This window comes from Anabrus simplex, chromosome 1 (assembly GCF_040414725.1).
Source record: "Anabrus simplex isolate iqAnaSimp1 chromosome 1, ASM4041472v1, whole genome shotgun sequence".
Classification (NCBI taxonomy): Eukaryota; Metazoa; Arthropoda; class Insecta; order Orthoptera; family Tettigoniidae; genus Anabrus; species Anabrus simplex.
In genome coordinates this window covers 316013391-316026319 of record NC_090265.1, presented here as the reverse complement: position 1 = coordinate 316026319, position 12929 = coordinate 316013391, and the positions used below count along the sequence as shown (strand labels likewise).

Below are 12929 nucleotides of genomic sequence, written 5' to 3'. Positions count from 1 at the left end.
GGAAGGAAGAAAAGATCAACTAAGAATCAGTGGATAACTCAGGAGATACTAGAACTGATTGATGAACGACGAAAATACAAGAATGCTAGAAATGAAGAGGGCAGAAAAGAATACAGGCGATTAAAGAATGAAGTGGATAGAAAGTGCAAGGTAGCTAAGGAAGAATGGCTGAAGGAGAAGTGCAATGATGTTGAAGGCTGTATGGTCCTGGGAAAGGTAGATGCTGCATACAGGAAAATCAAGGAAACCTTTGGAGAAAGGAAATCTAGGTGTATGAATATTAAGAGCTCAGATGGAAAGCCACTTCTAGGAAAAGAAGACAAAGCAGAAAGATGGCAGGAGCATATCCAACAGTTGTATGAAGGTAAAGATGTAGATAATTTGGTTCTGGAACATGAAGAGGCTGTTAATGCTGATGAAATGGGAGACCCAATTTTGAGGTCAGAGTTTGACAGAGCTGTGAGTGACCTCAATAGGAACAAGGCACCTGGAATTGATGACATTCCCTCTGAATTACTGACTGCCTTAGGAGAAACCAGCATGGCAAGGTTATTTCATTTAGTGTGCAAGATGTATGAGACAGGAGAAGTCCCATCCAATTTTCGGAAGAATGTTGTTATACCTATTTCCAAGAAAGCCGGTGCTGACAGGTGTGAAAACTACCGCACCATTAGTTTAGTATCTCATGCCTGCAAAATTTTAACACGTATTATTTACAGAAGAATGGAAAAACAAGTTGAAGCTGAGTTGGGAGAAGATCAATTTGGCTTCAGAAGAAATGTAGGAACACGTGAAGCAATCCTGACTTTACGTCTGATCTTAGAGGATCGAATCAAGAAGGACAAGCCCACGTACATGGCATTCGTAGATCTAGAAAAGGCATTCAATAATGTTGATTGGACCAATCTATTTATGATTCTGAAGACGATAGGGATCAGATACCGAGAACGAAGAATTATCTACAATCTGTATAAAAATCAGTCTGCAGTGATAAGAATCAAGGGCTTTGAAAAAGAAGCAGCAATCCAGAAAGGAGTGAGGCAAGGCTGCAGTTTGTCCCCTCTCCTTTTCAGTGTTTACATAGAACAGGCAGTAAAGGAAATCAAAGTGAAATTTGGAAAGGGAATCACAGTCTAAGGAGAGGAAATCAAAACCTTGAGATTTGCCGATGATATTGTTATTTTATCTGAGACTGCAGAAGATCTCGAGAAGTTGCTGAATGGTATGGATGAAGTCTTGGGTAAGGAGTAAAAGATGAAAATAAATAAGTCCAAAACAAAAGTAATGGAGTGCAGTCGAATGAAGGCAGGTGATGCAGGAAATATTAGATTAGGAAATGAAGTCTTAAAGGAAGTAGATGAATATTATCAAAAAAGGCTTTCACGGCCGCAGATCTTAAAATCACAGGAATAGAACCAGCTTTTGGGTGGTTAGGCCGTGTGCATTATGCAGAGTTTCGTCCAGACGTGCCATTTGGACTCATCAGCAGGTTAGCAAACTTGATTTGCTAACACGGCAGGGCCACACAGTTTGGTCTGCCACTGCTAAGCAGAGTCCTGGAGGGGCGTGCCATTCCAGCTGATGAGTCCAAATGGCACGTCTGGACGAAACTCTGCATAATGCACACGGCCTAACCACCCAAAAGCTGGTTCTATTCCTGTGATTTTTAGATGAATACTGTTACTTAGGTAGTAAAATAACTAACGATGGCAGACGTAAGGAGGACATAAAATGCAGACTAGCACAAGCAAGGAAGTGCTTTCTTAAGAAAAGAAATTTGCTCACTTCAAACATTGATATCGGATTTAGAAAGACGTTTTTGAAGACTTTCGTGTGGAGCGTGGCATTGTATGGAAGTGAAACATGGACGACAACTAGCTCAGAAAGAAAGAGAATAGAAGCTTTTGAAATGTGGTGTTACAGAAGAATGCTGAAGGTGAGATGGATAGATCGAATCACGAATGAAGAGATACTGAATCGAATTGGTGAGAGGAGATCGATTTGGCTAAAATTAACGAGAAGAAGCGATAGAATGATAGGACACATCTTAGACACCCAGGACTTGTTCAGTTGGTTTTAGAAGGAAGTGTAGGTGGTAAGAACGGTAGGGGTAGACCAAGGTATGAATATGACAAGCAGATTAGAGCAGATGTAGGATGCAATAGTTACATAGAAATGAAAAGGTTAGCACAGGATAGGGTGGCATGGAGAGCTGCATCAAACCAGTCTATGGACTGATGACTCAAACAACAACAACAACAACAACAACAGTCAATCATCGAGACTGCCGCCCTTGTAACTTTGGAAAGGCTGCTACCCTCCTTTTGATGAACCATTTGTTAGTCTGGTCTCTCGAAGGATACCCATCCGATTGGTTGCACCTGCAGCTTGGCTATCTCCTTCATTGGGACGCGCAAGCCTTCTTAGCGCGGCAAGGTCACATGGATCGCAGAGGAGGATATATCTATTAAATTACTTAATTCTATTCCTTTCTTTACAGTACTTCTACAGTTCAACACTAACATTTTTATGTCATTCGTACTTGACTTCCAGATCCCTGTACCTTTATCACCGCTCCCTAAACCACCCCGTTCCTCTGAATGTACCTCCCTATAACCCTTCTAAACAAATTTCCTAACTTACACATACCACTGCGGTTTAAGTGAAGGCCATCTGAGCGCAGATCCGTATCTTCTACCCACCCAATTAGGATCTAGAAATCTTGCTCCCAGTTTCCCACATACCCACTCCATAGTTTCATTTAAATCCCCAATCACCCTCCAGTCAGTATCCCTCCCACACAGTATTCCACTGATAGCAATCTCCGCTTTCTTAAACTTCACCTGTGCTGCATTTACCAGGTCCCACACATCCCCAACTATGTTGGTACTTATACCTGCCTGCCTTACATTGCTGGTATCAACGTGAAACACTACCACCTTCTCTTCTAATTTCCTAAACATTTGTCTTAACCTAATTCCTGGATAACACTCTACCCTGGTTCTCTTTCCTCCGCACACATTCCCCACATGTCTAACAATGACCAGAGCCTCAACCCTACCCATCTCATTAGATCCTCTCCCCTCCTGGTCAACCCTATCTTTCCTGATGGCTGCAGAAGTTACTTCCTCCTCCCTTTTCTCCCTCCCATGCCCCTGTTCCACCTGTCTTTTCCTATCCTGTCCTCTACATTTGCCTTTCCTACCTTTTCCTTTCCTCCTACTTCCAGACTTCTCAGCAACAGTTCCCTGTTCCTCATCTTCCCTCTGTTGTTCTACCTGCAGAGACTCGTACAGATTTCTGACAGACACCTGTCCTGAATTCTGATCCTGAAAAAGGTCCTTAGCCTGCAATGCCCTTCCCCTTAAAACATTAGACCATCTGTCTTCTACACTTCCCCCCTTTCCTGAATGTAGTGAGTATAGGGTGGCACGGTGTCGACTATTAATGTAGGCCTAACAAATACTTTCTTAGTAATTTTTCCTTGTAATCCAAAGTAATTTTTACTTGCAATTTACTTGTTGAAATAAAATCACAATCATTACATTCTAATAATCAATATACATTGCACGGAAGCAGAAACAGGGAAGAGGAGTGATGATGAAGATAACCATGAAAAGGTTTTAGTATCTACTGTATGCAATTTTTTTTAAATACAGTAGACGCTCAGTAATTTGAGGTGGTTGGACTGAGACTAACTCAAACTATAGAAAAACTCAAACTTACAAAATTACATTTTTAAAAGCCTGTGTACACCAAAAAAAAAATTACTTATAACAACACAGTAGTTTAGAAAACAAAAACATACAGATCACCTTACACTAAAACGAATTGTCAAGTGTGCTTTGAAAATAAAAAAACTACTTAAGTTAAATATTACATTACATTTTTTTTTTTAAATTGTGAAGTGTCTTCTGCTTTAATGAACTGCACCGTTTCCGAGCAGCATGTTACCATCTAAAAAGTAGAGTCGCCTCACGCTGTTGTTCAACATAACACACAGCTGCCTCTTGTGCAGCATGCCCCTCGCAATGCCTCATCAGCAGCATGGTATCTGTCACATCCTCATCACTTTCAAACTGTGTTGGTGCACTCATAATTTCTATGATAGAGGCATCTGTAATTTCCAGCTGTTCATCACTGTTTAACTGCTCCACAATATCTGCCTTGTCAGTGCTCTCACAACCTGGAAATTTTTAAGATGGTCAGATAACGACTGGTCATCTTCATCGTTGTTCTCCTCCTCACTTCCTTCGAAATTTTGTTCCATAACTTATCTAATATTTCTGACATTATTCCACTCCATGGCTTAGCCACCCAAGAAGACAATGCCTTTCACTGTTATTTGTTTTAAAGCCCCAACACTGCTATCCTCTTCTTCTGTTGCTCGAAGAAGAGATTTTCGCAACTGGCACAGATTTATTTTCTTTTTTGAGGCATTCCAGAACTCTAGTAAACTCAATTAAACTAGTTGCATTAAGCAGCATAAATAAGGTACAGATACCATCACTCTGCATCACTTTGCAGTGTAGGTGTGAGCCTGCATTGTCTAGTGTTAAACTGCTTTGCATGACAAACCTTCCTCATCAGAAACTTCTTCACCTGTGGTACAAAGTCATTTTTATTTTAAATATTTCCTGGTCCATCCTAACACTTTTTTTATTTTAACTGTGTATGTGACAGACCGATTTCCCAAAGTGTTGGCCCAGCCAGAACTGTGAGCCATTTTCCTTCAATCAGTTTCTAAACTGGTTTTCCTGAAGGACTGGCTCTGAAAGTCGGCTTCCAACTTGCCTTTGCTGAATAATTTTTTTTTTTGCTAGTTGCTTTACGTCGCACCGACACAGGTAGGTCTTATGGCGACGATGGGGCAGGAGAGGCCCAGGAGTGGGAAGGAAGCGTCCGTGGCCTTAATTAAGCCCCAGCATTTGCCTGGTGTCAAAATGGGAAACCACGGAAAACCATCTTCAGGGCTGCCGACAGTGGGATTCGAACCCACTATCTCCCGAATACTGGATACTGGCCACACTTAAGCGACTGCAGCTATCAAGCTCGGTACTGAATAATCTACATGTAGGCCTACAGTGTCTCACACGTTTTTTGTATCTGGATTATTTTTTGCATGGTGCTTTACGTCGCACTGACACAGATAGGTCTTATGGCGCCGATGGGAGAGGAGAGGACTAGGAGTGGGAAGGAAGCATCCGTGACCTTAAAGTACAGCCCCAGCATTTACTTGGTGTGAAAATGGGAAACCACGGAAAACCATCTTCAGGGCTGCCAACAGTGGGGTTCAAACCCACTATCTCCCTAATACTGGATACTGGCCGCACTTAAGCGACTGCAGCTATCAAGCTCGTTATCTGGATTTTTGCAGTGACTTTTGGTAGAAAGAATGAGCAGAGCACTTGTTAGATGAAAACGTTTTATTTCTGTTCCAGCGCCAATCGCCGACTGCACCATATTCCGGGGCAAGATTTTTAACTGTATTACTCTTGTAAAATCTTCTTAATGCCTCAAACTTCACTTTCAAAATGCTTGTTTTATACTTTTGTCAGCACTCATAGTGAATGAAAACGAAACATTAACTGCTCGAACAAACGTAGGGAACTACAACATGTGGACAAACAATATGGTCAAAGATACAACTGATTAATTTTAAAACAAGGCACGATGTAGGCGAGGACAGAGTTGTGGAAAAGAGTAGGTGAACTGCCAGAGTGCGTTCGAGGTCACTCTCCCATGTGTTGTGTTCAGTTTTTGCCTCGTATAAGGCACTCGTGCACTGAAAACTGATGATTTTTTTTTTTTTTTTTTTAATTCAAAATTTTCAGCTTGGATTTATGGAAATATTGAACTACTGAGACTAGTATATTTTCCCTTACAAACTTTTGTGGGCTGATGACCTTTGATGTTAGGCCCCTTAAAACAACAAGCAACAAGCACGAACTTTTGTATCATTCCAAATTCATGCAAAAAAAAAAAAGTCTGTGTTGAAGATTTTTTTCCTAATAGAGCAGAACCAGTAACTTCAACAGTGCTGGATGAAGTACTTTATTACCTCTCCAGTACATCCAGACATAATACGTTACCTACAATATCCACTGTTGGGGATGTTCTTAAAATGACATCATAACTGGCATTCTTTGAAGTAATTGTAATTTTACTGATTACTAGTTGAAAAAGTAATTTGTAACTGAGTAAAATAGATTTCAGGTAACTGTAATTCAACCCAATTACTTTTTTCTTGTACTTTACCCATGACTGCACAAATGAAAATGCCCAATAATGTAATTGTAGTGTGGTCATGTCTAGCTGTATTTTGAATAAGTGACTGACTTTGACTGATATTTTTTGTTTACCTGTTGTCCAATGAGCAAGATGTAAAGTAGCATTCACGCTTCCAACATCCAATTTATGGTGAGTAGCCTCCATGGCTTCTTCAATGGTTGTGAAGTCAACCAGTGTCCAATTTGACATGGGTTGATTTGGGCCTCCATTTAAAACATGAATTCGTTTCCATGAAGGCTGACTGCTTGTGGTAGAAACCCATTCCCTAAAATTAAAAAATTAAAACCATTTTTACATTTTAATCAAGTACCCACTGAGTTTTTAGTAATTATCAAGATAGCAATAATGAAAGCTGAAAAAGCCAGAGGCCAGTTTACACCAAGATGAAACAGAACTGACCATAGTGTCAGAGGTTTTATCACAGTTGCAAAAATGGTAGCAAGGAAGAATAAAGTGAAGCACTTCGATACACTGCCCTATCCAGAGGAAATCTAAAACAGGTGAATTGATGAGGACTGATTGTAGCAAGTTTGGACATCAAACAGAACTCATAAGTTTTTACTCCAATGCTCCTGGTTTTAAATTTTTTTCTACTTGCTATGGACAAGGGAAGGGGGAAAATGTAGAATACATCCACAGTACCCCCTGTTTATTAGAAGAAGTAACTACAAGGGGAACCACAGGGCCTTAGTCGAATCTAGCACTGCTTCCATTTACACCTATTTGACCACTCTTGGTAACTCTTGTTCTCTTCCAACCCCGACGGTATTAAGGTTTACGAGGGTGAGCAAGTCTTTTAATTTTATGCACTTCATGGCCCTACCCTTTGTTTTATCAATACCCTCCTTTGAAAGATCAGACATCATCCACTTTCTTTTTTTGTTTGTCTTATTCGTGTTAAAACAGGAAGGTTGCCCAGTTGTTCTTCCTTTCTATAATTACCCTCACCACCACCTCCACACAGTTCTGAGTATCTTATTATCTATGTAAGAGCATCAGATAGTTGGGAGGGCTCAGTGCCAGAGGTGACTTAAGCACCATCTGCCACATTTTAAGTAAATGAAAGATAGAATCAACAAGGGATTTAAAATTATAGCAGCTTCCAAAATTATTTATTGAAGCACCTGAACAAGGAGAAAAATATCCTCTTTCATAATGAAAAGTATTCCAATGTTACTCTTAAGCTAGTATGCATATCAGTACTACAAATTTTACAAATTATGCTATTTTTGGCTCTTTGAATAATTGCACATACACTATTACAGGAATTAAACTATAATATGCCCTTTCATCCTGATCTCTCCAGTGTTGTCAGATTTCTGTAGAACTGATGATGAATGGGAGGGATATACCTCATCTCCATTAGGTCAGTCTTTTTTTAAAGTCATTATATTGTGCCCTTGAGGACCGAAGAGTCGGGTTGTGCCCCTAAATCCACTTGGGCAACAACTGTTCTCTTACTCAGATCAACGGTCACTGGAAAAAGTTCTTGAAAGTTTTAGAAAGCTGTGAACTTAAGTGGACTGTCTTCATAGAGAACAATGTGTTGAATCTGAAACCACTGCACTTTTTGTCTTGTGATAGATGTTTTCCTGTTAGTGATCTTATTCTGGAGTTGTTTGCAGGAATAGAACATGCTGCTGTTGATGTGAGTGATGACATGGAAATGAGAATTATTCTTTTCTGCTGATGCAATGACAGTCAACCAATTTTTCTGATGTAAAGACATCGGGCATACCTGATTCATTAGTAGAGATATTTTCTTCCATCTGATATGTCTTATCATCATCACTAGCAGTGCATAAGTCGGATACCGATGAGCTCTCATGTAATATCACCACAATCTCAGCACTTAGTAATGCATGGCTCACACATCACAGTTGTCTTTATAGTGCCAGACTTCCTCACTGGTAGCAGCATGTTACAGAAACAGTAAGGTGGTTAGTCATAAGTGGCATGGATAGAATACGATCCTTTCTACTTATTACACTGAAAATGTAAAAATGAGTCATGATGGCGCTTAGTTACCTCTGGCACTGAGCCACTCATTTAATAGTTTACTAAAACATCTACTTTCAGAAGACAAACATAACTTCTGACAGAATTAACAGTACCTGAGCGTCAACAGATTAGGGGAACTACAGCAACACTCGGTGATTCTTCAAAATTTTAGGAAGAAGCCTTGGTATTGAAACAGACATTACAGACTGTTCACAAGTGGACCACTATCGGTAATGAAAAATAATAAATGAGAAAAATGAAGGAGATAATATCTAGGCTACAGCTTCTTTGCAATCATTTAAGAAAAGGCCAGGAAAACAACAGCTAGGGAGTCTTGCCACCTAGGGGACTGCCCTAAATCCAGATCAATGATTGATTGATTGATTGATTGATTGATTGATTGACGATTGATTGAAGTTGGTGCTCAAACAGGAAAGTTTTGGAAGTACTGACGAAGTACATATATGATACACTCCTAGTTCTATGAAGGTTCAGCCAATCACCTCACAATCTTGCTATCCTACAAGGATTTATTCTTGAGCTGTAAAGCACATTCTTTAGTGAAATGCTGATGTTCCAGCTCAACATGCCATCACTTACAGTAGAATGTCCACCTCCATTCTGTAATGGTTAGCGCTATTAGCTGCTGTTCCTGGAGGCCTACTAGATAAGGTTCAAATTTCTGGCTGGAAATTGAACCCAGGGCCCTCTGAACTGAAGATCATTATGCTGACCATTCAGCCAAGATGCCAGACTGATGTGAGCACTCTTTTGTTATTCAATCATCAGAGTAATGTCCTGTTGTAGGTAACCAAGAATGATAAAATTTTATTTTTTTCTTTATATTAACAGACCCACGATATTTCCTTGAGAACAATTACAGCTCATTATAAACATCTGAAGAAATATTGTACTCCTATATTTCTTTCTAAGTCAGTAAATAGTTTGTGAGTCTCTATCACAGCAATGTGTGTGTGGTACTATGATTCTTGTATTGGAAAAGGCAAGGGCTTTCAGGACACTTAAGACTGAGGGAGGCCAAAGTAAAGCAAGCAAGCTTGTAGTTTTATATCCCAAAATGATATTAAGAGTCATAGTCACAGAATCTCCAATATCACTTGAAATCCTAACCACAGGAATCTAAAAGTCTCACAAGCATTGGCTAGGATTTGAACAATGGCTCACTCAATGACAAGCTGGGGTGTTATCGTGGTGGAAAACACAGACGTTTCCTTGCCACAGATGAGGCTTCACGAAGGCAATATACGCTCGTAATTGAAAGTTTGAATTTCGGGAGTGAATTCTTGTGCTACTCATGAGCTTGAGATCGCAAGTTTTTTATACTCTGCAAACCATATGCAAGAGAAGCCAGTGACAAAATTTTTTTTTTTACAAGTTGCTTTATGTTGCAGTGACACAGATAGGTCTTATGGTGACCATGGGATAGAAGTGGGCTAGGAATGGGAAGAAAGTGGCCTTAGTTAAGGTATATTCCCAGTATTTGCCTGGTGTGAAAATGGGGAAACTATGGAAAACCACCTTCAGGGCTGCCGACTGTGGCGTTTGAACCCACTATCTCCCAAATCCAAGCTCACAGTTGTGCGATCCTAACCGCACAACCACCTCCCTTGGTAGTGACAATATCACTTGGCTACCATGCCTAAAGTGTTTGCCACATTAGGCTCAGCGATAGGAGGAGACTTTTCTTTAATAATGACAACCATACACACAGATTGCCTACTAAAAACTCCAAAGTTCCCCTAGAAAGTAATTTCTTAATATGTCACTGGAAACTGAAAGATTCTTCCAAACATCTCTTCTCTGATTCTTCATGAAACTGAAGTTCTTGACATGAGAGAGTGGGAAACAGTTACAAACAAGTCGCACACAATAATATAAGATTAATATTATGTAGCATGAGAAACAAAACAGTGACTCCAAATTAGAAATGAGACATTAGCAGCATAAAAAAAAGGAATCCAATAAGTCTCCCAAGCAAGCCTAGATGGAAAGTCACCAATTTGCTTAGGTTAACCATCAGCCTGACACAATACTTACAGCAGTAAGCATGACTGGTCTTATAGTTGCCACACAAGACCAGTCTTAACTTTTGCTTACTAAGTGAACATATTCTCAGTAAACATGACTGTTATACAAATAAATATGCACCTGAAGGCAGCAAAATGCGACGGAACACAGTGTTGATATGGGCACCGCGCTGAAGTTTCCTCTTGTAGCTTTTGACGATAACTCTGTAGCTGCTCCAGTAGAAGTGGATCTGATCCATTCACCCAGGTGTACACAACGTCTATGGGAAGTGTCTGGCATAATTTATGTTGCAGGGATTTGCCAATGACATTATCACTGAAGGAATTGAACATAGCATCGTATTTCTCCTGGCTCCATATCATCCATACCTTTAAAAAATATTAAGTACGGTAAAGTAAATAATTCACTGTTTAAATGTATACACAGCATTAGCACAAGAAGTATTTTCAAAACGAATATACAACTAACCTCACCAAACTGAATGACAGACACAAATATTGTGGTAAAAGCAAGCAAGATAATGAGAAGGGAATATTTGTTGGATAAAATATCGTATGTTCGCCTCTGAAGAATCTTCCATGTGTTCATAATAAATAACATGACCTTCTATAAATGCCGATTCCGCATTTTAGAATTTAAAATTCATCGCATGTTACTACTGTACTATACTGCAAGTGTCAATATTGTCAGAAGGGAAATTTCTCCCTCAATGAAATACAAAATTACCTACTATATGCCTGGTGTTTTATCCTGTAATATATAGTTTATATCAAAGTGAATATTTTTTGGAAGTTTTCGTTTCAAGTTAAAGGCAATTTTGGGTACAAGTACGATTATACTCCGCATTAGGCCTATATGTACTGACGATTCTCCATTCGGAGGATGGAAGGACTGATTTTTCACCAACCTTTGGATCTTAGCACAGGCTTAATAAAAATTCTTTTCACACCTATTTCAAATGTTGAGACATATAATTTAATTTAAGGAAGACGGATCAGGAATATACAATGCCATACTGCAATTTATTTATAATGCAATACATTGGAGACATGGTCAAAATACTGCAGTTCTAGATGACATGATTTTTGAGATGCAGTGTAGCCAACCTAGCGGATTTTCCGCTAAATTTAGCGGAATTAGAAGACTGTCGGCGGAGAAATATCATTTAACGGACAACGGATTTTTTGACGGAACTCTAGATTTATTAAAGCGGAATTTAGCGTTTTATCCATTGTATGTTTTTAAAAATGTCTACTCCAGTCTGTCTCCAAGCTGTTCTGTATTTCTTGTCAGGAGCTAGCAGTCACATGAGATAAATATGTTATTTGGATTTGGTGTCATGAGATCATGGTATCATGAATTTGTAATGCATGGGGAAAAGGTAGGTACTTATCTTCTAGTTGACGAATGACAACAGATAATGAAACTATTTATATTTATGCTATGATGGAAGACCATCTAATGAACTGGCCTCTTCTGTGTGTGGCCCTTGAGGTAAGGGATTCACCTAGTTTGCACCCAGCACTAAAACGCCTACAACTTTTAGCTCGCCGCCTCACAGGCAGGGGGTTAACTTCAGTAAGTCGCTGTGAGTGCGCTTAACGGTACGGTAACGTGTTCGTGCTTCGCAGTGTCTAATTATTGGTGCATTAGGAAGTGTTCGGAGTGCAGCTTATCTTGAATCGTGGTCTTAGGTTTTGAATATTTTTGTTATTACAGTTGTACTATATTTCATTACCGTGTCTAAACAGAAGGACAAAAAGTGTAAGTACGCAGAAGTTTCGGAGAGAATGGCTAAACCACGAATCGCTAAAAGAGTGGCTAATTGAGGTGCTTTCTGATTCCAGTAGCTCTAATACACGGTGCAAGTACTGTCAGAGCGCTACGAATCCTAAACTGTTGGATTTGCTTCTTCCATCCAGAAGCAAAAAACATATATTTGCCACTGAACCTTTTTTCATCCGTGCGACAAATGAAGTTATAATTTAACGTTATCATACATAGTAACGACTGCGCGGCAGCTGAAGCAGCATTAGCCTTATTTAGTGTAAATCACTGTGCGATAAAGTCTGTGGCTCACCTTTCTGACCTTACGAAAAAGTATTTTAAGGGAGCGGAACACGCGTCGAGTTTGCGTTTACATCGAACAAAGTGCAGTGGTATTATAAAGAATATCCTTTCCCGTCACTTTAAGGAAGAACTGACACTGGTGACAGTCACTTCAGTGTTCTTTTAGATCAAGCGATTCCAACTGAGGTGCTTCCACGGCTCCGGCCGGCTCCGGCAGCAGCCCCGGTGCTGTGCTATAGCACCATTGAGGTGGTGGGGGAAGGAGGGTAAGTGACAGAGGCAGAACCACAGGTCGTCAATCAGCGCGCAGCTTATGAAAACAATATTATTTATGACAGTTCTGTGAACACATAAACATACAATTTATTCTGCACATATTCTGTGTTTGCCTTAATGTACATTTAGCCTTTAAGTCGATTGCTGACATCGTTTTGCGGCAACTAATTTACCAATAATGGGTACAATCGATTTGGCAGTAGATATTCTAAGTACAGCCTCTAAGTCCGCATCAGACAGAG

General features: G+C 39.8%; 1 protein-coding gene across 1 annotated transcript in view; it reads right to left on the bottom strand.

Moving 5' to 3' along the window:
• Nucleotides 1–11049, bottom strand: part of Gnptab (N-acetylglucosamine-1-phosphate transferase subunits alpha and beta) — a 98898-nt gene extending 87849 nt beyond the window's left edge. Inside the window, exons 1-3 of the mRNA XM_068231106.1 lie at nucleotides 10810–11049; nucleotides 10462–10709; nucleotides 6363–6556 (exon numbers count right to left, since the gene is read on the bottom strand). Coding sequence (XP_068087207.1) covers nucleotides 6363–6556; nucleotides 10462–10709; nucleotides 10810–10941 — 574 coding nt within the window. The 5' untranslated portion in view covers nucleotides 10942–11049. The remainder of the gene's footprint in view (nucleotides 1–6362; nucleotides 6557–10461; nucleotides 10710–10809) is intronic.
• Nucleotides 11050–12929: the final 1880 nt, after the last annotated feature.